This window comes from Peromyscus eremicus, chromosome 2 (genome assembly GCF_949786415.1).
Source record: "Peromyscus eremicus chromosome 2, PerEre_H2_v1, whole genome shotgun sequence".
Classification (NCBI taxonomy): Eukaryota; Metazoa; Chordata; class Mammalia; order Rodentia; family Cricetidae; genus Peromyscus; species Peromyscus eremicus.
Window position 1 is genome coordinate 66616204 of NC_081417.1, and position 16032 is coordinate 66632235.

Here is a 16032-nt window from a genome sequence, read left to right on the forward strand (position 1 = left end):
AGCTCTGTTTGCCTGCCCCTCACACACACACACCGAGTGCTGAGATTGAAGGTGTGTGCCACCAAGCCTGGTACTGGAGGACATTTTCTTGATTAATGATTGATGTGGAAGCACCCAGGCCACTGTGGGTGATGCTACGACCTGGGTGGCATAAGAAAGCAGGCTGAGCAAGAAATGTGGAGGAAGGTGGCAGAGGTGAGGTGACAAGAGGGGAGTGAGCTGGAATCCGTAGAAAGGCCTCTGGTGTGTGTACAGCCATGTCAGTCACCTGCAGGGATGGTGCCTGCCCTGGGCACAAGAGGAAGCATAAAAGCCAGCAAGGTATTGGTGTGAGCAGCCCCTGGAAGTGGTGGCTGGAGAGCGGCAAGCGGGCCACCAGCTCAGGAAAGGCAGAGGTGGCGTCCGTTGTTAAGGATGAGTTGGAATGGGGCGTGGTGGCACACACCTGCAATCTCCTCGGGAGACTGAGTCAGGAGGATTGAAAGGCCAAGGCCAGCCTGTGCAACTTGACTCTCTCAAAATAAAAAGAGAGCTGAAGATGTACCTCAGTGGCAGAGTGCTTGCTTAGCATGCTCGAGACCCTAGGTTCCATTCCAAGTATTGGAGGTGGGGTGGGGTGTGCACTAAGCCACGAGCCCCTAACTGCCCAGCCAGGGCATCATCATGTGGGAAAGCCATGACTTAAGCTGTTCACTGCCTCTGCTTCTCTGGTTTATGACTGTCAAGTGCTGGGGCTGAAGTCATCATGAAACAAATATCTGGGGAGATCTTCAGGAGAGTCCCTAGATGGGGAGGGGCCATTGTAGGAAACGATACTCCATAGGCTGGGGTCCCACACTGCATAGGAAGGCGAGAGCAAGCCAAGCACCAGCACCCATCTCCCTCTGCTTCCCGATTGCAGATGCAATGTGACCCGCTGCCTCCAGCTCCTGCCACCCTGAGTCCCTCGCCATGACAGGCTGCAGGGAGTAAGGACTCGAAGTCCGTCATTAGGCAACTCACTTTCCTTCAGGCGAGTGTCCATTGGTGTCTGTAAAGTGTCCTGGATGGCTCCCATAAACTCCTTAAAGAAGTTCTTGACAGGCTCGAAGGACAGGGGCACCGGGTGGCTCAGCTCCGAGGGCCTCATCTGCTGTCCCATCTCTGACTTAGTGGCTATATATGCCTGTGTAGACGGGCACAGGGTCAGGAGGGCTCCAGGGGCTGCAAGCTGCGTCTAGCCTCTGCTGCACACCCAAGAAGAGACGCAGCAAGTCGGGACCCATTCTGCCTGGCCACCGTGGTCAGGATGAGCTGTACCACAGAGCAGTGCCCTGGGGAGACTGTGCAGCAGCCTGAGATAGGAGGTAAATTGTAGCTAGAGTTTTCCAGTCCTGCCTGGCACACGGTCAGGACAAATCTCTCTCACCCGCCAGTCCCGCAGCTGCTCAGATCCAACCAAGTAAACACACAGAGACTTATATTGCTTACAAACTGTATGGCCATGGCAGGCTTCTTGTTATCTAGTTCTTCTATCTTAAATTAACCCATTTTTATACATCTATACCTTGCCATGTGGCTCGTGGCTTACCAGTATCTTACATCATGCTTCTCGTGGTGGCTGGCAGTGTCTCTCTGCCTCAGCCTTCCACTTCCCAGAATTCTCCTCTCTCCTTGTCCTGCTTATACTTCCTGCCTGGCTACTGGCCAATCAGCACTTTATTTATACAGAGTGATATCCACAGCACTTCTCCTTTTTTTTCAAAAAAGAAGATTTTAACTTTCACATAGTAAAATTATAGATAACAAAACAATTATCAAGCAAGAATTACAGTTACAGTAAATGGAGCTGCTGGTACCCCTTCCCCCTCCCCCTCCTTTCCCTCTCTTCCCCTCTCCTCCACTTTCCCTTCCCTTTCCATGGGGTTCCTAGGAGGGCCTGAGCAAGGAGGATAACCAGGCCATGGCATTAAAGTCCAGGCCACTGTGAGGGTCAGCCTCAGTGCAGATGCACTCAATCTTTGCAGACCTGGGTTCCATTCTGTTTTATCTTGTATTGTTGAGACAAGGTTTTATGGAGCCTAGGCTTACCTTGAACTCCTGACCCTCGTACCTCTTCCTCCAAGATGCTGGGATTATAGGCATATTTCACTGTCCCTGACCAGGCCCAGGTTCTGATCCTACCAGAGTATGAGCTCTAGTGAGTCCCACTTCCTTTAGCCCCACATCTCACCTCCCAGAAGCTGTACTACAGATCAGTAGTAAATATTTGAGCTATGATTCATGTGTTGGTTGAACAAGAATGGCCCCCATAGGCTCATATATTTGAATATTTGGTCATCAAGGAGTGGCACTACTTGAGAGGGATTAGGATGTGTGGCCTTGTTGGAGTGGGTGTGGCCTTGTTGGAGGAAGTGTGTCACTGGGGTGGGCTTTGAGGTTTCAGATGCTCAAGCCAGGCCCAGTGTGTCTCATAGTCTCTTCAGCTGCCTTTGGATCTGGATGTAGAACTCTCAGCTACTTCTCCAGCACCATGTCTGCCTGCATGCTGCCATGCTTCCTGCCATGATGACAATGGGGAGCAAACCTCTGAAACTGTTGGCCAGCCCCAGTTAAATGTTTTCCTTTATAAGAGTTGCCATGGTAAGCCAGGCAGTGGTGGCACACACCTTTAATCTTAGCACTCAGTGGGCAGAGGCAGGTGGAGCTCTGTGTGTTAGAGGCCAATCTGATCTACAGAGCTAGTTCCAGGACAACCAGGGCTACAAAAACAAACAAACAAAAAGAGTTGCCATGGTCATTGTGTCTCTTCATAGCAATAAAACACTGACTAAGATAATTCACAAAGTGCTTGCAATTTGGGGGCCCTGGGAAATGGTACTGTTAGGACTATTTATAGTTCAAGATATATATTATCTTAATACTGTATACTCCATGACCACCTGTGTGGTGGCAATAAAGTCTACACACTAGCCAGGGAGACCCCTGTGCAGTTCTCCGGCACGTAAAGACCACGTTCGACGCCACAGTGACCCAGGTGCATTATGGGTAGCCGGTGGCAGCTGTAAGATCAGAAAGCCCAGCTATACCTGCAGCAGCTGGACTGGGTTGGGCTCCAGGCTGATGACCCACACCCTGGTAGAGAAATCATCCATGGCCTCAATTTGCTTCCTGCAAGACTCTGCTTGCTCCCTGTACACCTGGAGGGTGAGCTGTGTGTTCTTATCGATGAATTTTTTGGCCAGTACTTCCTCTTCATCAAGGAGTAATCTGAGTTCTGTGAACTTCTGTGTCAGCCAGTCTTTACTTGAGTCTGCATAAGCCTTAAAGGGAAAAAAAAATCAACTGTACACAATACACTTGCCAATCAGGAAGTCTAGAACCGAAAATATCTACAGAGTGAGTCTAGCAAGGTGGCCTGTCAAACCAAGAGGCCACTCATAAAAAATAAAGTTTTCCTAAGCACTGGCAAATAGTTTTGGGACAGGGTTTCTCTGTGTAGCCCTGGCTGTCCTGGAACTCACTATGTAGACTAGGCCTTGAACTCACAGATAGTCATCTGCTTCTGCCTCCTGAGTGCTGGGATTAAAGGTGTGTGCCACCACATCCAGCTGAAGAGCCTTTCCCAGCCCTCCTTCCTTCCTTCTTCCCTCTTTTCCCTCTTCCTCCTTTTTTTTTTTTTTTTTTTTGTTAAAAAATGTCTTTCTAGGGGCTCAGTGGTTAAGAGCACTGACTGTTCTTCCAGAGGACCTGGGTTCAATTCCCAGCACCCATATGACAGCTCACAACTGTCTGTAACTCTAGTTCCGGGGGACCTCACACAGACATACAGGCAGGCCAAACACTAATGCACATCAAATAAAAATAAGTTTAAAAAAAGTCTTTCTTTGTAGCCCAGGCGATCTCTAACTCCTAATTCTTCGACATCAGCTTCCTTCCTGAGTGTTATGATTGCAGGTATGTACTGTCATATCTAGCTTAAAGTTCCTCTGCGAGCTGGGCATTTAGCACAGTTGGTTGAGAGCTTGACAAATATGCAGCATGCCTTGGGGACACAGGATATGGTGGTGCACCCCAAAGATGGAGGATAGAAGATCAGAACTCAAGGTCATCATCAACTACATGGGTAGTTCAAGGTCAGCCTGGTTATGTGAGATCTTGTCTAATAAAGCAAAAATAAAAAGAAAGCCTTTGGAGATGATATGGGAGGACCTGAGGGAGAGGAAAGAATTTGATCAAAATATATTGTATGAAAAAAATAAAAAATGGCCAAGGAGCGGTGGTGGCGCACACCTTTAATCCCAGCACTCGGGAGGTAGAGCCAGGCGGATCTCTGTGAGTTCAAGGCCAACCTGGTCTACAGAGCAAGATCCAGGACAGGCACCAAAACTACGCAGAGAAACCCTGTCTAGAAATACAAAAAAAAAAAAAAAAAAAAAAAAAAAAAAAAAAAAAAAAAGATAGCAAAATGTCTAAAAGTAAACATAGCAAAGAGTGCATAAGTGCTTGGAGTGTAGCTCAGCAGTGGAGAACTTGCCTAGCATGCAGGAGGCCCTGGGTTTGATCCCCAGCACCCAAGTTAAAGTATAAAATTACACCGAGAGACACAAAAAGCCTTAACTACTGCTTCCTCTTATGGGGACTGAGCGGAAAATGTATTCACCTGTACAAAAGACTTCTGTACTCAGCCTCGGAGCAAGCATTTATACATAGAGGATAGCTGGACTCAGTTTTCTGTATCGCACACTCAGGTTTGCTAATTATATAAATCATGTTGTAATCATACAATACAAAATGCATATCAATTAAAAAGAATGCTTTGATACGTACTACAGCATAGATGAACCATGAAGACACAACCCTAAGTGAAATAAGCCAGATTAAAAATCACGACTGCCTTTACGAGAAATATCTAGAAACAAGCCAACACAGTGACAGGAAGTAGAGAAGAGGTCACCAGAGGCTAAGAAGGGGACTGGGCGGTGACTGCTTAATGTCTTCTGCTTTCTTTCTTTCTTTTTCTTTCTTTCTTTCTTTCTTTCTTTCTTTCTTTCTTTCTTTCTTTCTTTCTTTCTTCCTTCCTTCCTTCCTTCCTTCCTTTCTTTCTTTTCTTTTCTTTTTTTTTTTTTTGAGACAGGGTTTCTCTGCTTAGCCCTGGCTGTCCTGGAACTCTTTAGACCAGGCTGGCCTCAAACTCATAGATCTGCCTGCTTTTGCCTCCTGAGTGCTGGGATTAAAGGTGTGCGCCACCATAGCCTGGGTTTTTTTTTTTTTTTTTTTAGTTGATTTTTAAAAAAATTGTAGTATGTGTATGTCTGTGTGTGGGTATGTACTCACGAGTATGAACACAGGTCGGGGACAAAGACATCAGATTTCCTGGAGCTACAGGTGGCTATGAGCCACCTGGCCCAGGAGCTGGGACAGAATTCAGGTCACCTGCCACTGAGCCATGTCTCCTGCTCTGTTTTCAGTCTCTATTTGTTTTTGTTGTTGTTGCTAGGTGGGGTTCTTTGTTTTCAATAGGATATGTCCCCTTGGCTGGCCTGGTGCTCGCTCTATACCCCAGGCTGGCCTTGAACTCACAGCTCTCCTCCTGCCTTTGTAACAGAGCCCCCAGACCTCAGCACAACTGACTCCATGATGGAAGTGCCATTCAGGTCATGAAACTCGGCACATAGACAGCACCACCTGATAAAAAGAAAACAACGGGATGGGGATTTAGCTCAGTGGTAGAGCGCTTGCCTAGCAAGCACAAGGCCCTGGGTTCGATCCTTAGCTAAAAAAAAAAAAAAAAAAAAAAAGGAAAAAGAAAACAAAGCCTGATCCATCAAAGTCCACAGTTCTGGGAAAGTCTCCAAATGTGCTAACCTGCTTTTTAGCTTCTGAAGTTCTGCTTCTGGCTAACTGTTCTTGTTAAATGAAGTATGTCAACCCAGAATAAAAGTTCACCCCGAGAAAGGGTTGGGGCTCCACAGGGATCCCAAACACCCAGTGTAGTCACCGGCTAGTCAATAAAGACTTTCTACTGAGTCAGGCAGGCGGTGGCGCACACCTTTAATCCCAGCACTCAGGAGGCAGAGCCAGGCGGATCTCTGTGAGTTTGAGGCCAGCCTGGGCTACAGAGTGAGTTCCAGGAAAGGCGCAAAGCTACACAGAGAAACCCTGTCTCGAAAAACCAAAAAAAAAAAAAGACTTTCTATTGGCTTAAACACACGTCTGAGCAGTCTTCTCTGGTGGACAACCTCAGTCTACCACATGCTGAGACTAAGATTACAGGCTGTGATGCCACACTCAGCCGGAATGGCTTTTTGAGATCATGAACAAGTTCTGGAAATAGATAATGGTCACATTTGCACACAAGGCAAATGTAGGTCATGCCCCAGAAAGGGCACTTGAAGAGTCAGCATTATGTATGTATATTTGACACTATAAAAGGGCATCGGGGCTAAAGAGACCAGAGGACCTGAGTTCGATTCCCATCACCCACAAGATGGCTCACAGCCCCTTGTAACTCTGCTTCCAGGGGATCTGTCACCCACTTTCAGCCTCCATGGGCACCAGGCACACATGTGGTACACAGATACACATGCAGACAAAACACCATACAATAGAATAAAATTTTAAATTAAAAAAACGAGAATGCCTTCCTATCTTTACTTACACATGAAGAAAGCAGAAAACGTCTAGAATAATGAAGTCTAAAAACTGGAGCATCTCCTTCCCTCATCCAGACTTTTGTGCAGCCCACACAGCAGAGTGGGTCCTGTAAGGACCAGGCTTCCCCGTGGCGCTGGGTTGTTTGTTTGTTTTTCCAGTGCTAGGGTTGAGCCTTGCAGAGGCCAGGCCAGCCCTTAGCTACTGAGATGCACACCCCCTTTTTTTAAAGACAAGGTCACCCTTATGTAGCCCAGGCTGGTCTCAAACACAGATCCTCTTACCACTGCCTCCCAAGTGGGAGGATTACAGGCCAGTGCCATTATACATGTCCCCATGTGCTCTCTTGACAGGACAACTATGGTTTGGCAAGGGATGGGAAGTGAGTTTCTGTGTGTCTCCTACAGAAGGCTTTAAGCAGTCATTAGGTTCTGGGGCCAGCTTGAGAGCCCAGGGCCTTATCTGTAACATGGCTGCAAAGGGTCAGTGTACCTGGCTTCTGATGTATCTGTGATGAATGACCAAGGGAAGGGAAGAAAATACATTCCTGTCCACAGCCATACCACACTGAATGGGACTGAGTCAGTGTGATCTCAGAAAGGAGGCCGCTTGGCCTGGTTGGTACATGGATAGGAGGATGCATGTCCCAAAGCCTTGAGTGATGAAGATGTGTTAGAGGCAACAGAGTGAACCAGGCAGGCTCCTGGAGAGACACCAACAGGATTCACTGTTCCTTCCCACTGAGCTGCGTTCCAAGCAGTCCTGAAGATCCATTTTGTCACAAAGACTATTTCAAATAATGACACTGCACTCCCCTGTATCTGTGGGGGCAGGAGGAGCTGCTGAAGGGTCAGCAGAGAAGGTGCTCCCAGGAGAGGACAGGGTGCAGAGTGGTAGGGGATGCAGGGGTGGGGTAGGCAGAGAGAAAGAAGGAAGGGGGGAGGAGGAGAGGAGAGGGAGATGGGAGAGGAAGTAGAGAGACAGACTGAGGGAAAGGGAAGGAGAGGGAGAGGGGGAGGAGGCAGGTACACAGAGAGGAAAACCAGGAAGTTGGCTGTCATGCCCTGGAGTCAAAGTGAAACTGTGTCCCACACTGAACTTCAGAGTTTGGAGCTGGCCTGGGTGGGCTGGTGGAGGATAAGCCCCTGCGGAACCTAGTGGAGAAATGCCTAAGGACGACCAGCAAGAAAGGACCTGACCAGCCGGGAAGCCCTGTTCAGGGAGCCCGAGGGATTTAGTGCTTGGGAGGATAGCTGCTATGTGACCCCATCTTCCTTCCAGAGGCAGGGGGTGGGGTGGGAGTGGGGGGTGGGGCTTTGAGGAGAAGGGGGCTTTGAGCTGGGAGCTGCTTCCTGCACACGGGGCATGACTGGACAACCCCACTGGGGGTTTTTGGGGGTGGTGCAACCAGGGTATGAGATAAGCCCTCCTCCAATCCTTCCCAGGCCATTTTAGTTATGGCGGCCATGGCCAGCATAGGGGGCAGAGGAATGCCTGTGCCCAGCCGTGATGGAGGCCAGTAGTATGTTCAAGGTCAGCAGCACAGCCTGGCTACATCCTCATGCCCACATTTCCAATCTGGCAGAAGTTGGCTCATGTCACCTACGTGTCCACAGACACATGTTCTGGTTCTGTTTCTGTAGCTTTCGGGGACTATGAAGACACAGAGCCAGGAGCTGAGGGGAGTTATTCCAGCCTCAGCCTGTGTGCCTCAGGTCCATCTCGGGCCCTTTCTCAGCTCTGCAGGCTGAGGTTCTTAGACTTCGTCGGGTCAACATGAAGCGAAACCAGAGGGAAGGCAGAGGGTAAGGGTGAGGGACCAGCAGGGTGTGCCTCCAGCAGGGCGATGTCCCCGGGATGGCTCCCACTGAGTCCCTCTCACTGTTGCCAAGGCTGGCTTGAACTTAAGCCATCCTCCTGCCTCAACTCCTCATGTGTCCTGGACTACAGGGCGCACCATTTTGCCTGGCTTAGACATGCGTTTCTAATGGGCCTTTCAGTTCTAACAGACTGCACACTCTAAATCCCTTCTTGTGTTCACTCCAACAGGCAATCGGCAGTCTTCATCCACACCAACTCTCTCTTTCCAACTTTTCCACTCAGTTATGGAAGCATCAAAGTATGCGGAGAAGCGGTGGCACACACCTTTAGTCCCAGCACTCAGGAGACAGAGGCAGGCAGATCTCTGAGTTCGAGACCAGCCTGGTCTACAGAGCGAGTTCCAAGACAGCCAGGACTACACAGAGAAACCCTGTGTTGAAAAAAAACAAGCAAACAAACACAAAAGCAAAAAGCAAAACAACAACAACAACAAAAGGCTAAACAAGGGCTGGTGGTCACCAAGCCTGTCACCTCAGTACAATCCTTGGGACCCGAACGGTAGAAGGAGAGACCTCTGACCTCCATATGTGAGCTGCGGCAGGCATGCTCACACATACTTTTACACACACACATGCACACACACCAATCACATGTAATAAAAACCACTTAAACAAAGAAATAAAGCAGAGGGTCTGGGGAGATGGCCCAGTGGATTAAATCCTTGCTGCTCAAGCGTGAAGACCTGAGTTAGGTTCCCAGGACCACCATAAAAAGCTGGAGAGACGACTCAGCAGCAGTTAAGGGCACTGGTTGCTCTTGCAGAGGACCTGGGTTTGGTTCCCAGCATCCACATGGTGGCTCATAGTAGTCTGTAACTCCATTTCCAGGAGATCCAGCGCCCTCCTCCGGCCTCCATGGTCACTGCAGACATGTGGTGTATCTACGCGCACAAAGGCAAAACACTCACATCCATAAAATAAAAATGATTTTTTTCAAAAGCTGGGAATGGCAGATGGCACCTGTAATCCCAGTCCTGGGGAGGTGAAGACAGGCAGACCACTGGAGCTCTGGCACTCGAAGGCCAGTCACCCCAGCTGAAGCCAGGAGTTCTGGGTTCAGTGGGAAAGCCTGTCTGAAAAACTAAGGAGAGTGACTGAGGAAGACACTTGAGGTCCTGAGTTCAATTCTCAACAACCACATGGTGGCTTACAACCATCTATAATGAGATCTGGTGCCCTCTTCTGGTGTGCAAATAGAATACTGTATACATGATAAATAAATTTTTTTTTTTAAAGACACCTGAAGTTGACCTCTGGCCCCTTGATCACGTACACACATATACACACTCACCTGCATGAACACACGTGTACACATACACACAAGGGTAACCTGGGAGACACAGGCTGATAAAACCCTATCCCCAAACAACAAATGAACTTCCCTGTACAAAATGTGGGTGATTCAGAGAGAACAGTGTTGTGTTGTCCATGTCCAGTACTAGTACGAGGAGACATCTAGGGCTGCATCTAACCAGATTACCCCTGCCACACGAATGCCCTGACCCCTGAAGAGCCTAGGCAGGAAAGCACACAACCTTAGAGGGTGTGGGGGGCTGGCAATTGATAACCAACACTTTGACTGTCCCCTGGAAAGGAGTGGTGATGGGCTGGGTCACCGGCTTCCGCATAGACTTTGGACCATATCTGAACTTTATTGATCTGTTTACAAAGTCCCGTGGGTTAGTTTCCAAACTAGAGAAAGCTGTCCTCAGACCTCTAAATCCAGAGTAGTCCTATCTGCCGTAGATGACACTGCCAGTGTTCAACAGGACGCTTGTGCCCTGTCTCAATGTAAAAAGCTGGGATGTAGCTCAGCAGTAGAGTGTTGCTCTTGCACAGATCCTGAATTTGGATCCTAGCGCCCATATTGGGCAGCTCACAACCACCTGTAATTCCAGCTCCAAGTGCTCTAATGCCCTATTCTGGCCTTCGTGGGCACCCAATACATGTGGCAGACACAAATGAAAATAAATTAAAGCTGGGCGGTGGTGGCACACGCCTTTAATCCCAGCACTTGGGAGGCAGAGACAGGTGAATCTCTGTGAGTTCGAGGCCAGCCTGGTCTACAGAGCGAGATCCAGGACAGGCACCAAACACTACACAGAGAAACCCTGTCTCGAAAAACCAAAATAAAATAAATAAATAAATAAAATACAGAGTTCGACTACTATGTGTTGAATATGTCAGATACTATAGACACTGATAAAAGAAAAGGGCCTAAATAAACCAAGGGACATCCCATGGTCATGGATATGGAGACTTAACACCATGGAGATAATGTCATTCAAGCTAGCCTTGAACTTGTGATCCTTGGGTCTCAGCCTCCCATGTTGCAGAATTGTAAGTGCCTGGATTTTTTTTTTTCCTTTCTTTCAGAGACAGAATCATCCCACATTGTATGGCCAGGCTACAACATACCATGTAGCTCAGGCTGTCCTACAACATACCATGTAGCTCAGGCTGTCCTACAACATGCCATGTAGCTCAGGCTGTCCTACAACATGCCATGTAGCTCAGGCTGTCCTACAACATGCCATGTAGCTCAGGCTGTCCTACAACATACCATGTAGCTCAGGCTGTCCTCAAACTTGCACCAAACCTCCTGTTTCAGTATCTTGAGTTCTGGGATTACAGGCACGAGCTTCCACACCCAGCTAAAGAGCCTAAATAATTTTGTAAATCAGGGTCATCAATTATTTCAAGATCTAATATCAGCTATGTTAATCCTAACCATGTAGACACATGGTTCACAGACACACACAAATGCACATAAATAATAATATAAAAGTATCGCTCTGCACGTAGACCTCATGTGCTGGGCTGACATAGACACTATCAGATCCTATGCTTGGCCCTGAAGGACAGATATGTGTCATAGAAATAACCCTCAGACACCTAAGTGAAGGAACGGGACATTTCTCCATAGGATCTTTGCGGCTTCCTGTGACTCTAGAATTGTTTTGAAGTAGAATGTTTAAGAGTTGCTGACACTCGCTTCTCTGCTCCCTGTGACGCTCCTGCGCACTGGTTGCCTGGGGACACTTTCTTGTGTTCCCTTGCCAGGGCCTTTAAAACTGACTTATCTTCTTGAGCTCAGAGACTTGCTTTTGTTTTGTTTTTTGTTTTTGTTTTTTTGAGACAGGGTTTCTCTGTGTAGCTTTGCACCTTTCCCGGATCTCACTCTGTAGACCAGGCTGGCCTCGAACTCATAGAAATCCGCCTGCCTCTGCCTCCCAAGTGCTGGGATTAAAGGCGTGCGCCACCACCGCCCGGCCGAGACTTGCTTTTTTTAAACTTCTGTTTCATTTACTGTTATTATACGTATGTGTTGTATGTGAGGACATGTGCCAGAGGGATGCCAGAGGGCATCTTTCAGCAGTCTGTTCTCTCCTTCTGTGGGATCTGGGGCTTGAACTCAGTTTGTCAGACTTGGGCAGCAAGTCTGAGCCTTCTTGCTGGCCCCTCCTTTTTTTTGAGACATAGTCTTGCTCTTCAGCCTTGCTACTCAGTAGTAGATCAGGCTGGCCTCAAACTTGGGCTGAACCTGTCTTCAAGATGCTGGGATGGCATGGTGACATCATGCCCGGCCAGTCCTGCTCTTGAAGACTTGAGGGAGGGTCACTACTAATAGTTAAGCTAGACCCACCGATGTGACCTGTGAAGATCCCCAGAACACCAGGACATGTGGCACCCTGACCAATAATGGATGTTAGCAACTGGGGAGCCAATTCCACACTCTAGTGTGGTGGCGGTGGTGCATACCTGTTCTCCTAGCAACTCAGAAGGCTGAGGGTGGAGGACTGTGAGCTTGAAGTAATCCTGGCCTATGTAGTGGAGACCCTGTCTCAATCAGTCAGTCAGTCAATCAATCAGTCAGTCAATCAACTGATCCTTGTGGTTAAGGTCTGTAATCTCCAATACTCAGGAGGCTAAGGCAGGAGGCTCACAAGTTCAAGGTCAGCCTAAGATGAAGTAAATTCAAGGCCAGTTTGATTAGCTTAATATGACCCTGTCTCAAAACAGAAATGTTTCCCATGCTCCTGTAAATAATTCATCACTCATGTTCCTTTATGTAACCCCAATTAAACTCATTGGTACCCACATACACACAGAGGATCTCTAGTTGGGAATCAGTGGGAGGGGGACAGGGGAGGGAAATGGGGTGAATATGATCAAAATACGTATACGTGTCTGAAAATGTAGGAAGCCCATCATCATGTATAATTCATATATGCCAATAATAAAATGCTTTTTTAAAAGAGACTTTGCAGAGACTCCAATTTTAATAAAAGATTCACATTTTCAGACACATCCCGCCCCTCAAATAAAGTAAAGAGAAGTCTGGAAATGTATAGCTAGGTGGAAAAACACTTGCCTAGCATGTGTGTGGCCCTGGGTTCAAACTGCAGTACCACAGTAAAAGAAAGAAATAACATTGTGGCAGGCCGTGGTGGCATACCCTTAATCCCAGCACTCAGGAGGCAGAGGCAGGCGGATCTCTGAGTTCGAGGCCAGCCTGGTCTACAGAGTGAGTTCTGGAACAGCCAGGGCTACACAGAGAAACCCTGTCTCAAAAAAGCAAAAAACAAACAAGTAAATACGTAAGTAGATAAATACCATTGTATAAAGAGGTAGGGCTCGCCGGGCGGTGGTGGCGCACGCCTTTAATCCCAGCACTCGGGAGGCAGAGCCAGGCGGATCTCTGTGAGTTCGAGGCCAGCCTGGGCTACCAAGTGAGTTCCAGGAAAAGGCGCAAAGCTACACAGAGAAACCCTGTCTCGAAAAACAAAAAACAAAAAACAAACAAACAAACAAACAAACAAAAAAAAGAGGTAGGGCTCAAGAGTGTGTATCTATGGACTATACTTTGACTCTATTTCTCACAGCCAAAACCCTTAAGAACTGCTTGCCTGTTCTGGGAGATATTCTGCTTTCCTTAGGGCAGCTGGGGAGTGGGAGGGTGGCGGGCCAGTTCCTCTGGTCTTGCTGAGGAAAGATTGAGCCCTGGCATTGGTGGAAGTGAAGATGCTGGTCTGCTGCTTGGGGAGCTGTGGGGCAGAGGCTGAGTCTCCACAGACCTTCAGGGCCACTCACCTGCACACACGCTTCCTTCGTGATCGTGTGCTGAAATTCCTAATTCGGCATTCTTTCAGAGAGAACCCCTTGTAGGTGCCCCCAAACCCCACCAACTCTGACACCGGTTTTGAGGTCAGCCCTTGTTTTTCTGGAGCTTCACACTAGGGTTACCAAATTCTGGGGGAACACATCTGCACGGAGAAGGGGAGCCGGGCGCACTTGCCTTGAGCCTTTCCCCAGCGTCTTCTAAGTGGGCTATGCTGTCCGCATGCTGCTGCTTCTTGGTTGCCAAACACTCTACACAGTCCTGGATGAGTTTCTGTGATGATGGCGGCAGGAGAGAAAGGAGAACTGTCACTCTCAAGCTCTCATCCTTGCTTTCCCCTTTATTATCTTTTTCTTATCACATTTTGTTTATCTACAGGGTGGAGGCAGGGGCACTGGTGCCACAGCCTGCATGTGGAGGTCAGAGGACGATTTGCAGAGTCCCTTTCTCTCTGTGGCCTTGTGCACACAGCCAGCGATGCTGTGGAGATTACGTGAGATCCTAGTGCCCGGCCAACAGCACACGCTCAGTACAGGTCGGTTTTTTTTTTTTTTTTTTTCCACTTTAACATCCAACAAGCCTTTGCTTCAGTGGCGAATAGCTTTACTGGAAGAGGGAACTGGGGGGCAGAGAAGGGGGTCATGCTCATCTACTGTGACACCTAAGCCACCTACTGCCCAAGGTGGCCCAAGGATACCCCAGCCTTCTGGTTTGAACCGTCCACTTCCAGCCACAGGAATTCGTCTTGGGACCCCAGGAAACCTTACTTACCCTTCAGTGGTGCTTCCCCGGGGGAAGGCTTCCTTGACTTCCTGCCTCAAGTTTCATCTTTTGTTCTGGCCCTCACTGACCACCACCTTGGGCTCCCTACTATGATATTTATCACATGGCATTAATTCCATTCTCCCCTGACCATTCAGGTAAGGGGAGGATCTGACCTACGACAAGGCATTGTGCTAAATGGGCATCTGATGAACGAATGGCTCTGTAAATGGGTAGAGGAATGAGTGAGGGATATGTGGACGCTTTGGAAAGATGAACTCCCAGACGGACAACTGAGGGAGAGAGATGCTTGGGCCAGCCACATCTCTAGAAAACAGCCTTGGATTTCAAAGCAGCAGTGTCTGAGGATCATTATTACAGTCATTCACAGGTACCAAAAGGAAGGTTCTGGAAGCAGGGGCATTTCTTATGAGCCCAGGACTCCACTAATCAAACTGTCCTCCTACAGGCCTGATTTCATCTTAGAGTTGCAGGCTTGTTGGTGAAGTCAAGGGAGAGAGAAGAAGGATGGTGAGCTGGGCAGAGTTCAAAAGACCTCTTGGAGATAGAAATAATAAAACCGGCTTTGTGGAGACAGAAGGTTCTGCCTAGCCTGCCTTCCGGTTCTGAAGAGCCAGGCCTGCTTGGTGGGGTCCTGCTCATTGGTTATCTACAGATAACCCAAAGACTGTGATAATGCCTGCTAGAGGGGGCCAGTGGTGTGTCTGCATAGAAGGAGGAGCCCGATTCAAGGCAGGAAGTCCGCCTTATGGGGTTTGCAAAACAGTACAGGCCCCAGTTGAGAATGGCGTTTTATGAACTCCACTGTCCAGAGACGTTTCTAGGCTTCATGAAGCACACTCGGACTGTCTTTTTTTCTACACTCACAGCTTCAGTCCGGTCTTTTGGTATAGTCTCGCTGTGTAGCACAGGCTGGCCTTAAAACTTTCAGTCTCCCTGCCTCACCCTCCCTGGTGCGGGGTGTTAGGCGGAGGACCCTAAGCCCTCCGCTGTGTTCGCTGAACCTCAGGTTTTCTTTAGGCGGGCGGCAACGTCGGGGAGCGGCCCTGCTAGAAACCGTAAAAGACATCTGAGGACCAGCCTGAGCCTCTCAGTACCCCCAACCAATCTTCTGAAGCTTCACTGGTGGCTTGGGCTACCTTTGCCCTTTCACGGGGTTCTGCCTCCAAACCCTATGTCTACCACCTAGGAGAAGACCTCAGGGCCTCCTTAAGTTTCCAGGTCCTAACGTGGTTTGGCAATGAGACCTGGGCTGGCGTTTCCTTCGTCCGTTATTTCTGCTGTTACTTCCTATGCTCAATCTCCTCCCGCCCAGACCTGCGGTGAACGCCCCGCATCTCCCCACCTGCACGCGCGCAGCCTCCTCCTGGGCCAGGCCCACCGGGTGGCCGCGGTGGGCACCCAGCACCGGGCACAGCGTGCACACGCAGCGGCCGCAGCGGTGACAGAAGAGCTCAGCGAGGCGTTCGCTGTGCTCAGGGCAGCGCCAGCCGCAAGCCGCGTTGGGCTGGACCGGCACCGGCGCGCCGGCTGCCCCGCTCTCCATTTGCAGTGGCAACCGCGGCCCTCTCTTGCCGTGTAGCCGGATGGGGTTGCTGCGAGAATCGAAACCTT

The 16032-nt window shown here is 49.0% G+C and overlaps 1 protein-coding gene across 1 annotated transcript in view; it reads right to left on the reverse strand.

The window, feature by feature from the left end:
* Positions 1 to 16004, reverse strand: part of Trim14 (tripartite motif containing 14) — a 22575-nt gene extending 6571 nt beyond the window's left edge. Inside the window, exons 1-4 of the mRNA XM_059254307.1 lie at positions 15764 to 16004; positions 13813 to 13908; positions 3069 to 3302; positions 1003 to 1165 (exon numbers count right to left, since the gene is read on the reverse strand). Coding sequence (XP_059110290.1) covers positions 1003 to 1165; positions 3069 to 3302; positions 13813 to 13908; positions 15764 to 15964 — 694 coding nt within the window. The 5' untranslated portion in view covers positions 15965 to 16004. The remainder of the gene's footprint in view (positions 1 to 1002; positions 1166 to 3068; positions 3303 to 13812; positions 13909 to 15763) is intronic.
* Between the last annotated feature and the right edge of the window lie 28 nt (positions 16005 to 16032).